Source organism: Panthera pardus, unplaced genomic scaffold, assembly GCF_024362965.1.
Source record: "Panthera pardus isolate Hobbes unplaced genomic scaffold, ASM2436296v1 HiC_scaffold_5, whole genome shotgun sequence".
Lineage (NCBI taxonomy): Eukaryota > Metazoa > Chordata > Mammalia > Carnivora > Felidae > Panthera > Panthera pardus.
In genome coordinates, this window is record NW_026526980.1 from 15,531,134 (window position 1) to 15,546,997 (window position 15,864).

The 15,864-nt window shown below is 46.6% G+C and overlaps 1 protein-coding gene across 4 annotated transcripts in view; it reads right to left on the bottom strand.

Annotated features, from left to right (window-relative positions):
• ARHGAP17 (Rho GTPase activating protein 17) overlaps positions 1-15,864 on the bottom strand; it is an 87,790-nt gene that overhangs the window by 16,487 nt on the left and 55,439 nt on the right. For 3 of the 4 annotated variants that reach the window (XM_053894290.1, XM_053894287.1, XM_053894288.1), the window contains exons 10-17: positions 14,697-14,824; positions 12,976-13,087; positions 11,838-11,919; positions 9,577-9,657; positions 7,185-7,298; positions 4,428-4,519; positions 2,027-2,183; positions 77-307 (exon numbers count right to left, since the gene is read on the bottom strand). In XM_053894290.1, coding sequence (XP_053750265.1) covers positions 77-307; positions 2,027-2,183; positions 4,428-4,519; positions 7,185-7,298; positions 9,577-9,657; positions 11,838-11,919; positions 12,976-13,087; positions 14,697-14,824 — 997 coding nt within the window. The remainder of the gene's footprint in view (positions 1-76; positions 308-2,026; positions 2,184-4,427; positions 4,520-7,184; positions 7,299-9,576; positions 9,658-11,837; positions 11,920-12,975; positions 13,088-14,696; positions 14,825-15,864) is intronic. The other variant, XM_053894289.1, reaches the window with a different exon arrangement.

Below are 15,864 nucleotides of genomic sequence, written 5' to 3' on the forward strand. Positions count from 1 at the left end.
TGGATGCCGTGCCCACAGGCCAGCCCCTGCGAGAAGGCTGGGGCACCGGGCACCCAGCAGAAGCCGGCCTCCTTACCTGTCGCCCAGGCTTGGCCCCTGCTCCAGTATGCCCGCAGAGGAGGGGACAGCCCCACCCCCTGTGCTGCTTTCAGCCCTAGAGCTCTGGGGAGGGGGCTCCGGGCCCGCAGGAGCCAAGGTGCCGCCATCTGTGGGCGGGAGTGGCGGCTGGAAAGCTGGGGCTATGTGCTTTCTATTTAGAGTGCCACCTCGCCGGTGGGCCTGGAAGTCCATAAGCTTCACACCAAAGCTACACAGAAAGAAGAAACAGTCAACACACCATGCAAGCTGACTACTGAGACAGAAGCCCAACGGTCCACGCGTGTTGAAACCCACACGCGTGGACAGCCCCCCGGTTGCCCAGCATGCAGTGAAGCGGCGCGGACCAGGTTCGCGGCCATCCCTATTACCAAGGCAAGCAGCTCACCCGGGTTTTAAACCTGAGCGAGCCGACAGACCCGGTCCCGATCAGTGTCCTTTCTCAGTCTGGGGGTGAACAGCTGCAAGCCAACGGGCGGGCCTCGTCTCGAGTGAGTGGCATCACATTAGCCTGCCTATCTGCGTGCCACCCAACGGCCACCTTGAGTCTGTGTGTTTGGGGGATGAGGTGGGAGCTGAGTGGGAAGGTTGTGACGCCACCCCGCTTCTTGAGCCGAGATGTAGAAACACTGGTACATGAGTGTGCAAAGAATAGATCTGAAAGGGTCCGTAACCTTGGGAAAAACAGTTGCTTTTGGGAAGCAGATGGCAGTTGGAGGGTGGGGAGGAGGAAGATTCACTTTTCGCTTAAGATTTACTTGATGCGTGAACTTTCAAACTCTTCAGTTTGAAAAATCGAGGCGCATGGCTTCTTGAGCTCATGTTTACTGGGTCAGCTGGTGGGGAGAATCCACCCCGGGGGGTAACCAAGAATCGTTTACTATATGCCAGTCAGACCCGTAACACTGCATTTTGTAACCTAAAGTCCATGAAGGCTCATTTCGTGGTGGACAGTTTGTCATCGTGCAGCAGGACCAAATGTGTGAATGGGACTGCAGAGAAGTAAGGTCTCGGCACGTAATAAACACGGGCTTCGGGGGGACCGAGTAGGGAAGGAGAGCCTTCACCGTGGATTAAAAACAATCACTACCAAGCAAAATCAAACAAAAAAAGATCATAGGTCGCTACAAGATCGGGTGATCGAAATAGGAGCCTGCTGTTTAGCTGTAATGTAACACCACGTCCGTGATGTTATTACTTACGCGTGTGCAAGAACAGCACGCTACTCAAACAGGCCTAACTTGGCCTTACTGGTGAGTATGGAGTTATTTCATCATACACACTGAGCAGGCTGGCCTCTGAAGACACAAATCACAAAGAGCCTTACTAACCTTTGAAAATCCCACTAAAATCGCCCATGGAGCACAGCACGGAGACCTACGGTCTCTCACTAGATCTGATACCACCTACCATCTTTTTTTTCTTCCAGAATTGGAAATACTCAAGTTTCTCCAGCTGAACATCAGATTCAGTGGTTGGCTTCCACTGAAGGGCCACGTTCTATCCAAAATAGGTCTCTTTAAACACCAAGTCACACAACTTACTGTGAGAGGTGGGTTATTCTCACACTCGCTCCTGGACATCTGTCCACAATATTTAACTTTTCTCCCCCGCCCTCTCTCTTTTCCCCGAGTGCGTTCGGGTGGCTCTGTCACGTGTATGATGCCATCCCACAGACCACCAAGGAAAGCCTGGACGCACACGGTCTGGATGTTAGCAGACAAGCTACCCACCTGTCTTACGTAAGTCATATTAATGTTTGGAATGAACTAGAGCAAAATTCCTTAAATATCTGGACCTAACAATCACGGGTGGTTAGTGGGCCACTCTCATGACAGGTCGGCTGAGGCCGGACCAGATACCGAGGGTTCAACCATCCTTCTACACGACATCTGCTGCTGGATGCGAGTGAACAGCTCTGAACACACACCTCTCCTTCTTCACCAAGTCCCCTTCCATTACTGCCATGCTGGCAGGTCGTTTCCTCTCGAGGGTCCCTGAGTCAGAGTCATTTCCAGTGTGAGATGAGTGATTGGAATTCGGGGTGACGAGAGGCACGAATGCTTCTGAGACGTTAAATTCCACCTCTGCAACAAGAGAAAGAAACAAGTGTACAGGCACACCTCGGAGACGCTGCAGGTGCGCCGTCCGACCACTGCAACAAGGCGAATATCGCGATAAAGCAAGTATCACGATAAAGTGAATACCCCAATAAAGCGAGTATCGTAATGAAGCAAGTCAAGTAACTTTTTTGGTTTCCCAGAGCATATGAATGTTAGGTTTACTCTATACTGTCATCTATTCAGCATGTAATAGCATTATGTCTAAAAACACAATGTATGTACTTGAAATAGAAAGTACTTTATTGTTAGGGTGCTTGGGTGGCTCAGTCGGTTAAGCGACCAACCCTTGATCTCAGCTCAGGTCATGATCTCACAGTTCACGGGTTCAAGTCCTGCATTGGGCTCTGCACTGACGGCACGGAGCCTGCTTGGGATTCTCTCTTTCTCCCTCTCTCTCTGCCCCTCCCCCAACCTCGCTTTCTTTCTCTTTCTCTCAAAATAAATTCACTTGTCTTTTAAAACGATTTTATTCTTAAGAAATGCTAACCATCATCTGAGCTCTCAGTGAGTCATAATCACTGATCACAGATCACTACAACAAATATAATGAGAAAATTTGAAACCACAAGAATTACCATAATGTGACAGAGACACGAGATGAGCAAATGCTGTCGGAAAAACGGCACCGACAGACATGCCCAATGCAGGGTTACCACAAGCCTTGTCTGTAAAATAATGCAGTATCGAGACTCAAATATATAAAGCAAAGCGCCATAAAATGAGGTTTGCCCATGTGTGACAAGAGAGCATATGGGGGCACAGAGCTTTAAAACTCCCTCTGCAACGAGAGCCTCATTCTTCAGCCCCTCAGCCCTCATTGCTTCACAAGTGGAACCCCTGCACTCTCCTCTTAAGAATGGTTTGCCAAGGGGTACCTGGGTGGCTCTGTCGGTTTAGTGTCCCACTCTCAATTTTGGCTCAGGTCATGAGCTGGTGGTTCGTGACATTGAGCCCCACGTTGGGCTTGGTGCTGGGTGTGGAGCCTGCTTGGGATTCTCTCTCTCTCTCTCTCTCTCTCTCTGGCCCTCCCTCATTTGTGCTGGTTCTCTCTCTCTTTCTAGTAATTTAAAAAAAAAAAAAAAAAAAAAAAAAGAATGGTTTCCCAAGCCAGGGGAGGTAAAATGAAGGAACTAGAAATAAGGAAGGGGTGTGATTCAGAATATAACTTACACGATCCCTCTGCTTTCTTCTTTGTTTAAAAAAAAAAAAAAAAAAAATCATGGAATATGGACAAGGGCAATAAGCATGGATTACTTCTTTGGATAAAAAAATGAAAAGTATTTACATTCTGATTATAAAATACAAATAAAAGCAACACCAACTCTGTACTGCCTATAGCAGTTTTTCCAAGACTCGTCTTCCCAAAGAAATCTTGGGCAGAATGCCAGGATTCACTGAGACATCACGTGTTTGTTGAGCAGCCTGCATGAGGGAGGCGGGATTCTCGATGGTGTGGAGACCGTGGTAAAGCAGAGGTGAGCGTGGCCTGGGGTCACTCACGGGGCTCACGGAATAAGGGGCGGGGGCCTGGACTCCCAAAACATGCCAACCAGTGGCCCCAAAGAGGGTCGTGGAACCTCTGAGGATCCCAGGACTACAACAGACGCGGTTTGAAAATCTACGGCCTGTAGACTGAAATCCTACTTCTCTGACAGGCCAACTCCGACCTTCAGAAAATGGCTCCAATCCACCTGTCCTGTGTTACCTTCCACCTTTACGAAAAAACCAGCTCTCTGCCGAGAGAAACAAAAAGAGGTCTTCCCAATGGAAAACTGCATATTCAGTGTCACCTCTTCCACAAAGCAGTCCCTGGTTCTTTGTGCCCAGCATCTGACTTTGTCAAACTATCCGCCTCTCCTTCTCACTCGCCATGTGTTACAATATCTGTTTATGTGTCCTTCTCCAAGGGCCAAGTTCCTCCAGGGGACAGCACGTCACCACCAGCATGTGGTGCCTAGTGGGTATTCCAGTATACGCTGGCTAGAGCGAACAGCTCCAGCGTTAAGTGAGACAAAGCGAAACACAAAATAATGTGGTGGCCAATACGTCAAAGATGAACGTAAGCGGTCTATTTTAAAAAGAAACGTGAAAAAGGGAAACCGGTTAGGTAATGGTGAAGGGATTACTGATGCATTTTCTTCTCGGAAGAATTTCTTATACTGTTATTGTGTTGCCTGGGCGGTCAGTGAAGTTGGAAAGGTGAATTACCTTCAGGGAAGAACCAGTCGGCGTGCTGAATGATGGGCTCAATGACCGCAACCACGTGGACAGATGTGGCCGCTGCCATTTCAGCTAGCGACCTGCAAAGGACATTCACAAAGTCAAAGTGCTTCCCCCAGGCAGGTTGTGTCACGGCAGTGTAATTACTTTAAAACGGTAAAATCTTCAAGCACAAGTGCAAAAATTAGATGCACGGGGCTCTGACCTAGGAGTGTGGCGGTGACGCCCCAGGAGGAAAAACTACCCCCACTTGATTATCGCTCCTTGGTCTGCGTGCACCGTGTTAACAGCGAGTGAGCCAGTGAACAACAGTGTTCAGTCCAAATGCTGATTTTAAGTTGGTTCGGAGCAGGATGTCAACCAGGCATTTTCCCACCGTGTTCCCACAGTGTTGCCCGTGGTAGTTATCTTGTAAGACCCAAGATACCGCCACCAGTTTTGCCCATAATACAGCAGAAAGTATGTATTGTTTTGCTGTGCCCCTCGTATCAGAAAGCCTGAGCCCCCACAGTAAACATAGTATTAAGGTGGCACCTGGGTGGCTCAGTCGGTTAAGCATCTGACTCTTGCTTTCGGCTCAGGTCATGATCTCACGGTTCGTGGGTTCGAGCCCTGCGTCAGGCTCTGTGCTGACAGTTCAGGGCCTGCTTGGGACTCTCTCTCTCCCTCTCTCTCTCTGCCTCTCCTCTGCTCTCACTCTCTCAAAATGAATAAATAAACTTAAAAAAAAAACAAACAACCCACAGTATTAAGGCTGTCATATCTGGCCCCAAGATGCGTGTTCAGAAGTTGACAGTGTGAATGTCAGGGCTCAAAAAGAAGAAAATAAGTAAGAATCACTATCCCCACTGTCAAGGAGCTCACGTTCCAGTTCAGAGTCAGAACACCACAGAAGCCAAGAAGCTGCGAAGGCCTGACGCCCAGGGAGCCCCCACGTGCTTCAGTGTGTCAGGTTCTTCACCTCACTGAACTCAATGTTTACAACATGGACTGTTACAAGGTCTGGGTCATAAATGAGGACACTGAACCCCCCAAGAGGCTGGAGCCCTTGCCTGACTGCCCCAAACCTCCCTCCTCCCTCTATACCCCTCTGACCTCTCTTCCCACCGGGAAGAACATCTTCACCCCCATTACCAATCAAGCAAACGTTCTAGCTCCTTTCAAATTCCAGCTTAAAATGCAAGCGCAGTTGCACATTTTCCCCACTGCCCACTCAGTCCTCCCTTCCGTCCTGGATTCTGATTGCCCTTGTGCCTTAGAACCCTGCTGGACTAGGGAGCAACTCTTCACTCATGATCTCAGCCAAGTTTTCTTTTTGAGGAGATACTGTCTGCTGATTGGTTTGCAAGACCTTTCAATATATTCTGGACACTTCTGGAGGAACTCCTTCATAGTTCGTGAATTACCATTTGTTTAAGGTGCTTTCTGACACTTAGAAGTTTGTAGCTGTTGAGCCAAATCTATTCATTTTTAAATTGTTTACACCAATTTTATGTTTCAAAAAGACCTCTCTATCCCAAAAGGTAGTAAGTATCTACCTGCCATGTTTATGGCATCACTTTTTATATAATTAATCCTTTGGTCTGCCTGGAATTTATTGACTGTAAGATATGATGTATGTAGTTAACTTTGTATATCAACGTAGTGTTAGTTTTGCCTTATGATATTGGATCTTTTTAAGTAATCGTATACATAATGGTTGGGCGGGCATGAGTGAATAAATAAATGAAAAAAAAGAGAAAGGTTTTAATTCAGAAAGTCACTGCAATTTTTTTAATGGAGATGAGGACCGCCCCTGATTTTCCAATATGAAGAAACATGGAGGGAGTCCCAGGGCAGTGGGGAAGGTTCGGGATGTGGCCTGGGGGTCCCATGACTTCCCTGCTGTGCAAACTTAGGCAAGTTACTGGTCCTCCTCTGTAAAAATGAGGACAGAAGCACCTATTCGAAAGGTTGTGAGGATTGAAATGAGGTTAATTATTATGCTCCTGGACAGAATAAATGTCAGTGTCAGTGATTTCCCAGGAGCTTTCTAGCTGGTCTCCCTGACCCTTCTCCTCCAATCCACATTTCTCAGTGCCAGCAAATTATCTTTCCAAATATGGTTGGATGAAGTCATTCTTCTGCTTAGAAACCCTGATGCCTCCCTGACCACTTATGATCCCTTAAATTCGTTCTAAACCTCAGCAAGATACGTGAGGCTCTTCAGAACCTGGCTCTGGCTGCATAATCCCCAGTCACAGTCTCCTGGCCCCTGATTATACAAGACCATATGACAGCACTCCCAGCCCCAAATTAGCAACCAGACCCTTTCATGCCTGCAATGACTTTGCTTATCTGGTCGCACCTGCAGGAAGGTATTCATTCATCCAAGTACAGCCCAAGTGCCGTGCGAGGCTCTCCCTGAACTCTCAGCCTGAGCTGTGTTCCTTCAGTAAGTACCATGGTCATCCGACTTTATAACATCTGTGACAGCATCCCCATGGGCACAGACTATGTGCAGAGCTCATCACTGTGCCACAGCTGTTCATCTGCCTGACTGCCCAAGAGTGGGACCCTCTGAGGACTGTGCATGTGACCAGCACCAGGGACAGGACCCAGTTCACAGCAGTGTTCCAAGAATGTTGGCTAAATGGAAAGACCCAAGTTCAGAAGCGCAACTCTGAAGTGCATCTTACACCGGAATGTGTCTATTCCCACCAGGTGGAGAGAAGAGATGAATCCAGGCACACGGGGAAGACTTACCCTTCGTTTTTGGCCCATAGTAAGTTAGGGCCTAACACAATTGCAATGTTGCTGGGAGTCATTTTATTAATGTCACTGGTCTGGGCAAGCTTTGCAAGGAACTTGATTAAATACCTATGGAAGAAACGAGAAGAGAGAAAGCACATACTCTGAAACCTTTGCACTTATAGCATCCTCCTGCCCACGCGCTCAGTTCCAGATGGCTCAGGTGCTAACTGCAGAGTGCCGCTAAATCAGAATCTGGCTCAGGTTCAGTATTTTACAAAGTCCTGTGTTCTTTGCTTCAGAGAACAGAAAGCCCCACGTTAGGGCTTGGAAGAGGAAAAGAGCTCACGTGTAAACCTCAATGATTCAATCCCTATTTACTGTATATTTCTAATCCATTTCTCCTTTATGCCCTACCTATGTACCCCTCAATTACAATAGGATTAGCTGTGGGCTCAATATATTTTAATACAAACATAAAAAAATACAAGTATAGGTACACTGCTTAAAGGAAATCATATTTGAAAATGTTTTATGTAGTAATTATGAAAATCTCCAATTTATCATATAGATAAATTTATCATATAGATAAAAAAATCATATAGATAAGGTACTCTCTTCTATATAAGCACAGTACCTCAGGGGCGCCTGGGTGGCTCAGGCTATGATTTCGAGGTTTGTGAGTTCAAGCCCTGCATTGGGCTCCGTGCTGTCAGTGCAGAGCCTGCTTGGAATCCTCTCTCTGGGCCCCTCCCCCTCTCTCAAGATAAATAAATAAACTTAAAAAAAATTCTCTCTGCCTCTACCCTGCTTGTTCTCTCTTTCAAAATAAATAAACAAACTTAAAAATAATTAAAAAAAAAAAAGCCGGGGGGGGGGGAGGTGCGCGTGGGTGGCTTAGTTGGTTAAGCATCTGACTGTTGATTTCAGCTCGGGTCATGATCTCACAGTTCATGAGCAGGGCTCTACGCTGTGGTGCGGAGCCTGTTTGGGACTCTCTCTGTCTCCCGTGTCTGTCTTTGCCTCCACCCCACTTGCTCTCTCTTTCAAAACAAATAAAAAAAACCTAAAAAAAAATTTTAAATACATAAATTATAATATATCCATACAGTAGACTACTATGCAGCCATAAAAAATTGTTATGTACTGTTATGGAAAAATCTTTAGGATGTATATCCAGCAAAGAAGTTAAAGAGAATGATGTATACAATATATACTACCATTTGGTTTTTTACAAAAAGGGAAGCATGTGAGAGAAAGAAATGTATGTATGTGTATATATGCGAGAGATTCTTCTCTGTACAGCTTTTGAATTTTGAACTATGGGAACATACTCCCTATTACAAATACAATTAGTAAAAATTATAAAGAGTAAAATAAACAAAAGAAGAAGCCAAATCCTAAAGTTCCACCATAGTTCTAACCAAGACTATCTGTAATCCCAGGCTGGGTGTGCTAAATGAAGCAATGAAGGTTACTAAGAATATTAACATATTCCTAAGGCAAAGTTGATACTTAAGGTATTAAAAGGGAATATTTAGCTTAGTTTAGTGGTCGAATCCAGGACTGAAATTAAAGGTCAGGTAACATACTAGAAATTTCACCAGTAGAGTATTTGTCATTTTGGGCCAAGTCCCCTGTACAGAATTCTCTTTGGTTTTCAATGACTTAGGGCTACCTTTTATCCTTCTCTCTATGCTTCTTCAGAGTCACATTTTAAGTCAAAAGGAAAATAGAGGTTAAATTCTAGAAATTTATTCTGTGGTAAGTTTTCTTAGAAACCTAGCTATTCCATAAAGCAATACATCATCTTCAGTTCTTGACCTTTCATTTAATGGGATGATTTATGCTCTATTAAAGATAAATTTATGTAGCGTATAAAAGCACTATTGCAGAAAATAGAATTATTAATTTTTGCCTTTTACATGCTGGAAAATCTTATTTATTTACTTACTTATTTGCTTGCTTATTTACTTACTTATTTACCCATCCATCCACCCATCCATCTATCTCTATCCCCAATGTGGGGCTTGACTCACAACCCCAACCCCAAGATCAGGAGTCACATGCTCCACCAACTAAGCCAGCCCAGCGCGCCCCTATACTGAACAACTTAGACTCTGAATCCAACGTGCAGTCAAGCCAGCTTTCCACGAGAACCTTCTTCCCCGTAGCTGCAGTGGTAAACTGACCAGGCGACTCACGTGTTCGTGTGGACGCAATCAGGTGCTTCAGGTGCAGTACGATAACACACATCAAATCCCATGCCCTGCGCCCCCCAGGCACCCCCCAAAGCACTTCTGTAGTGCGCTTGAATTAAGTGGCCTCTGCTGCAGGTGGAACCTTTCTTCACTCCAGAGTCGCTGTGGCTTGGTAGCTTAATTTGCAGAATGCCGGTCATTCGTACCTGAAGTTAACAAAATTTTGTGGTGGCAACTTCTGACATGTTCTCCATAAATCTTGAAGTTTTTTGTCTTGATCCTGCACACTGAGGAAAAAAAAAAACCCGGTATTCATAACTCTTTATCAAAACACCTATTAGTAACACCTCTGTCAACAGGCTACATTAACAGCAATGTCTTCGTTGACAGAGAAAGCACAGTTGTGACACAGGGTAGATTTGGAAATAAATAAATTTGGAGTCAGATACCAACTAAATATTTAACTCTGGGCAGTTGGTTAGCCTCACTGAGACTCAATCTCCTGACGTGCCCAACAGGGGATGAGAGTGTTGATTCTACCGAGTGACTGTGAGTTTCCAGAAGCATCGCCGTGCAAACTGCCCGTGCCAATGCCCGGCACTCGTGAGACAAGACACCACCGAAAATTCCGTCTAGCAAATGCGTATCTCTGTGTGTGGCTTCATGGAGCCCAGGACTCTTGTCGGCCCAGCCACACATGAGGTGGCCAAGCTCCCAGGCACCCAGGTACCAGTGTCTTTCCCTGCCCTTCATGCCACTCCAAGTCTCCAGGCCAAGAAGCCCTTTTCTGTGCTGAAGCATTTGCAGGAGCTCTTCTGCTCTACAGTTCCAACACACAAACTTTCACAGACACAAAAAAGGGCCAGATGAGATCAGTCACCCCTGCCCGCCAGGAGGAGAGCACGTTAGAAGTTGCCCACACAATACACCTTTGGATCTAAAACATCCTCCACAACTAAAGCAATCTGGAGTTACAAGAAGGGGTCAAACGTAATTATACTTTAAGTAAGCTTCACGCCCCATGTGCAGCCCAACACAGGGCTTGAGCTCACGACCCTGAGATCAAGACCTGAGCTAAGATCAAGAGTAGGATGCTTAACGTACTGAGCCACCCAAGCTCCCCAAACACAATGATACTTTAAAGGCCAGTCGATGTGTCACCGGGATGGGATGGTGGCCCATGCTGACATTTCTCAAGTATATGGAATCAATACACCAATAAACAGATACCTTCTTTGAAAAGTGTATTTCCTCACAGGGATGAGTTTGAGAGTCTCAGAACTGAGAGAAGAATCAAGTTCGGGAGGAGTAGAGGCTACCTAAGAAAAGAGACCCCAGAAAGCTCCCCTACCTGACACTGATGTTGGGTTCCATTTATTCAGCCCCACAAACATGGACCCTTACAACAGGCTGGGCCACACGCAGGTTCCAAGGATATGACCATAACTAAGAACTTATTCTGACTTTAAAAACCTCATCACCTACCCAGGACGTGTTTCGCATTCTGGGGCCACAAAGGTTCTGGCGCAAATGCGGTTAAAACGACAGGCAGCCCCACCTCCTGCCGCAACCAAGCCGATCAGACCCAGCGGCCCATCTGCTGGGAATGGGTGACAGTGGCTAAAGACAGGGGAAGGGGTGGAGGGGAAGGGAGATTTGTTCCTCTTCCCTTAGGGGTGAGGAATTAGGGACCTGCCGGAGGAGGTGAGTCAGAACCGTGAGGCACAAGCTAACAGGGAGGCAGGCTGGTGGGCCAGATCGAAGCCCCTGGGACTTTTTGGACAAAGCTGCCAGCGGCTCCTGGACAGACTGAAGCTGGGGGTGGAGGGGAAGGGACAAAGATAGAGGCCCAGTCTTTGGGTCCGACAGGTCTGGGTCTAAATTCCCACTCTGCCAATTACTTGCTGTTACCTTGGCCCTGTTCCTCCCCAAGTTTCAGTTTCCACGTCTGTAAAAAATAAGGATAACGGCATCTTCCCTTTAGGTCATTGATTGTGGATTACAGGAGGTAATGGGTACAAAGCTTAGTAGGTACTTAGGACACAGTAAATGCTCAGCAAGTGTAAACTGTCATGACTGGTGCCATCAACATTGTATTATTGCCCTGCTGAGCTTCCACAGTTCACCGGGCACATCGCCACCGATCACTACGACACCTGTCCCCGTTATAGGGCTGTCTTCAATATAAAAGGGGCTTGGGATCAGCTGATCTATTAGTGTGGGTTCCACTATATGTCTTCATCGATATACATCACACATATTGAAGCCAATGCACTAGGGGTGACTTTCCTATACTAATAATCATACTCACACTCAATTATTTTCACCCTCAACTTAAGAGCATGCTAAATAATGAATGTGCTATTTTAATGTTATTCTATATCCAAGAGTAAGATAATTCACAAAGGGAAGATAATATTCCATAATATTCCTTTAACTTATAAAACTCCGTGTTCTTTAAACTTACCTTGCCACTTGGGTCCATTCTTCATACAGACTGAAGGTCATCAAAGGTTCAGGTAATTCCCGTAAATAGGACTTTAAAGCACCTGGAATTATTAACACTCACTTTGAGTATGTCCAGGGGTAAGCATGGGAATCTGGGGCGTGTTACTTTGCAAGCTGAAATGATCTCAGTTACCACCTTCCGAGAGTATCTAGAACAAGCCACTAACCAGCGGGAGTGGCTAGAGAATTAGGTGCTCCTAAAACAAATTCTGTCTCTTGCATAATATAGAGAGGGATCAATGGAAAACAAAATTAGCTTCAAAGTCACCTTCTAATAGACATCACTTCCCCAGGAAGATCTCCAGTCTGAAGGTGAAAGAAGGGAAGGAAAGGGGCACTTGGGGTCTCAGTCAGTTGAACATCTGACTTCAGCTCAGGTCATGATCTTACGGTTCATGGGTTCGAGTCCCTTGTCAGGCTCTGTGCTGACAGCTCAGAGCCTGGAGCCTGCTTCAGACTCTGTCTCCCTCTCTCTCTGCCCCTCCCCTGCTTGTGCTCTCTCACTCAAAAATAAACATTAAAAAAAATTTTTTTTTATTAAAAAAAAAAGAAGGGAAGGAAATACAAGTATGTCTCCAAATATCTGGATTATAAACCACCTTCACCTTTTACGTAATAATCAGGAAAACAAAGAAACAAATAAACCCTCCAGAACAGAAAAGACGTGTGTGTGTGTGTGTGTGTGTGTGTGTGTGTGTGTGTACACTCAGCTTTTTAAAAAAGTTTTATTCATTTAAGTAATCTCTACACCCCATGTGGGGTTCGAACCCATGACCCCCCAGATCAAGAGTTGCACACTGTTCTATTTGTCCTTTCAGTTTTTTCCAATTAAACTTATATAGGGAGACCATTTCAATTTTATCTGTCACTTAAACCTAAAATGAAAAAAAAATTTTTTTAAGTAGGCTCCACACTCAGCACAGAACCCAACGCAGGGCTTGAACGTCTGACCCTGGGATCATGACCTGAGCTGAGATCAAGAGTCGGATGCTTAACTGACTGAGCCACCCAGGCGCCCCCAGAACTGGATTTTTGACTGATGCTCTGTCTGAGATGCGACCTGCCACCCACCCTGAGGGCGACTCCTTGCGGCTCACCTGCTACAGCGTGGGGGTCTGAGTAGAACTCATCCAGATGAGAAGTGGAGCAGTCTAAAGCAGCTTTCAGTTTCTTTAACTTGGAGGCCCCAGCTCCAATTCGGAAAAGGCCCTGAAGACAACAAAAAGCCATCAGTGTCACGTTCAAGTTGGGGGCGGCAGTACAAATCCGATGGAAGAGCCTTCTGCCCCGGCCCTGCAGACCCCTCTCTGAGGGCGGGAACGCTGCCTGCCTTGTAGGGTTGCCAGGAAGGGTGACGAGGACAAGCGCAGGCAGAGAGCAGCGCATTCCCGATCAGCGAGCGCTCGTGCCCTGCCCCGCTGCTAAAATACCTGTCTCTATTAGAAATCTACTAAATGTGCTATTTTATACTTCCACAAGGCTGATTGCTACAGATTTTCTAAATTTAGGATTCTTTTGTTTTTTTTTCTAATGGACATCTCATGAGAAATTGTTAGACTAGGCCCCTTAGTCATTTTCACTGCTCTAAAAGTTACTTGGAGAAAAACACGTGAAGGTCGCCCAAGAAAGGCAGGACTGTGAAGACACTGGTCCAGGAGTTATGAGATTCGGGTTTTAAGCAAAATAAATCTAGGCAGGGTTCCTCAGTCTCAGCAGTACTGACATTTCAGGAGCGGTAATTCCTCATCATGGTCCTGTCCTGTGCGTTGCAGGCTGCTTATTAGCAGCAGCCCTGGTCTCTGCCCACTAGAGGCCAGGAGCAACCCCCCTCCAAAATCATGACAATCAAAAATGTGTCCAGACTTCGCCAAATCGCTCCCAAAAGGGGACAAAATTTAGCCCCGGCTGAGAAGCTCTGATCTCGGCTACTAGAAGTTGGGGTCATGTCAGTGGGGGATGGGGCAGTGCCTGGAAGCAAACACAAGAGGGCTTCTAGAGTGTTCCTTGATCTGGATGCTGATCACACAGGTAGGCTCAGTTTGTTAACATTTATCAATGCATCACTTATGATACATACATTTTTCTATCTACATTATACTTCAATATGGTTCTTTTTTTTTTTTTTTTTTTTTTAACGTTTATTTATTTTTGAGACAGGGAGAGACAGCATGAATGGGGGAGGGTCAGAGAGAGAGGGAGACACAGAATCTGAAACAGGCTCCAGGCTCTGAGCTGTCAGCACAGAGCCTGACGTGGGGCTCGAACTCACGGACCGCGAGATCATGACCTGAGCCTAAGTCGGATGCTTAACCGACTGAGCCACCCAGGCGCCCCTCAATACGGTTCTTAAAAGGAAAAAAAAAAAAAAAAAAGACTCGGCATTTGATTTTCATCCCCCCACCATGAGCTCACTATGTGCCGAATTCCTTATCTACACAGGGAGTAAGTAACAAGACCTGCTCGGCTCCTGGGTTTTTCTGCGGTAAGTATACCATACCCATGAAATAAACCTCCACCAAAACTGCACAGTACCACACGAGGGTAAGATTCTCGCTACGAACAAAGTTCACGGAAGCTCTGGTCCATTTAATGCATCATGAAAGTCAATGCCACAAATCACAGCCAGAGTCTAACGTGAAACAATCAAGGGGACAAAAGAAAGTCAGAGTGTACTGCAGGCGGAAAGGGTAAGTATTGTTTTCCTATGAATTTGGTTTTATTCACAGTGTCCAATGTGCAGGGTCTCAAAATGTGGGAAAACCACCAACGGGTCTACACAGTACAGATGGCGGCAAGCAGGCCCGCTCGGCGCCCTTACCTCCTCCTTCATGCCTGTCTCCAGAAGCAGCATGACACAGGCCTCGATGGGCAGTGCAATCTCACGCCCGCTCCGCTTCAGGTGCTCTTGCAAAGGAGTCCCAAAGGCTGGCTTTTCCGCCCACTTATCTAGAGCAGCAAAGCATCCAGTGAGACACCCAACAACGTCACGGCATCAATGGGGGGTCTTTTTCCTCCCCCAAATTACCAAAGGGGATCTTTTTTTTTTAAGCGGACTGGTGGTTGAGGCTTTGGGAAAAGGGGAAACATCTGTTCTGTTTGCTTTTGCTGTTTACCATTTACTAGAGCAAAAATAGGCATGGGGCTGGGAGGTTACTTGCGGAGCAGAAGCCCTGAACACCCTCTGTGGCACCCCGTGAGAGCGGCCCAGCTGAAGTCACGAGGGTGCTCTTGCATGGGACTGGTGGGCTGCCTGGCCCTACACCGAGGATGCGTCTAGGCACCCTGATTTCACTGGAAGGAAACTGATTCCAGCCACGCAAAGCAGCACTGGCCTTCCATCTAGGGGACTCCCTCAGTGCAAGAGGAAATAACTTCTTAAGATTTTAAACACAAGCCAAGCATCATCACACAAGACCGGAAGATGGCCGATGGGAACTCGTAGCAAATGCAACGTCTCTGTGGCATGCAGTGCTTCCGAATGCCGGAGCCCCAGACAGGCCCCAAACATCCTGCGTAGGGAACAACACGGGATCCGCAGCCCCAAAGCAGCTGAGGCTGAAGCCTGTGCCAGCAGTAAAGCGATCGTTTATATTATTTTGGGGTCAGGTACTCTGCTCCACTCCATAAGAGATTTGAGGCAGCTTAGCAGAAATACATACAAAAAAGCAGCAAAACAGAAACAAGAGTTTAGCGAATGGATGTGTCCCATTGGGATGAGAAGCACTCGGTTGGGTCTGGCCCGCCTGCGGGTCCTATGCACATCTACCGCTGCCCAAGAAGCACACGGACGCAGAAGAGGGGAAACCGGCCCAAGAAAAATGCTCAGCTGAGGAACACTTAGTTCCTTCCGGTGACGGGAAAGGTTCCCGTCCTCCTCCGCACCACCAATGGACAATTATCCTTCAGACGCTCTGCTGTTCGAACCACGAGTTCAAAGCAGGCACGATCACCCTGGTGTGTCCTCTTAGACTCCACTACATGAAAGA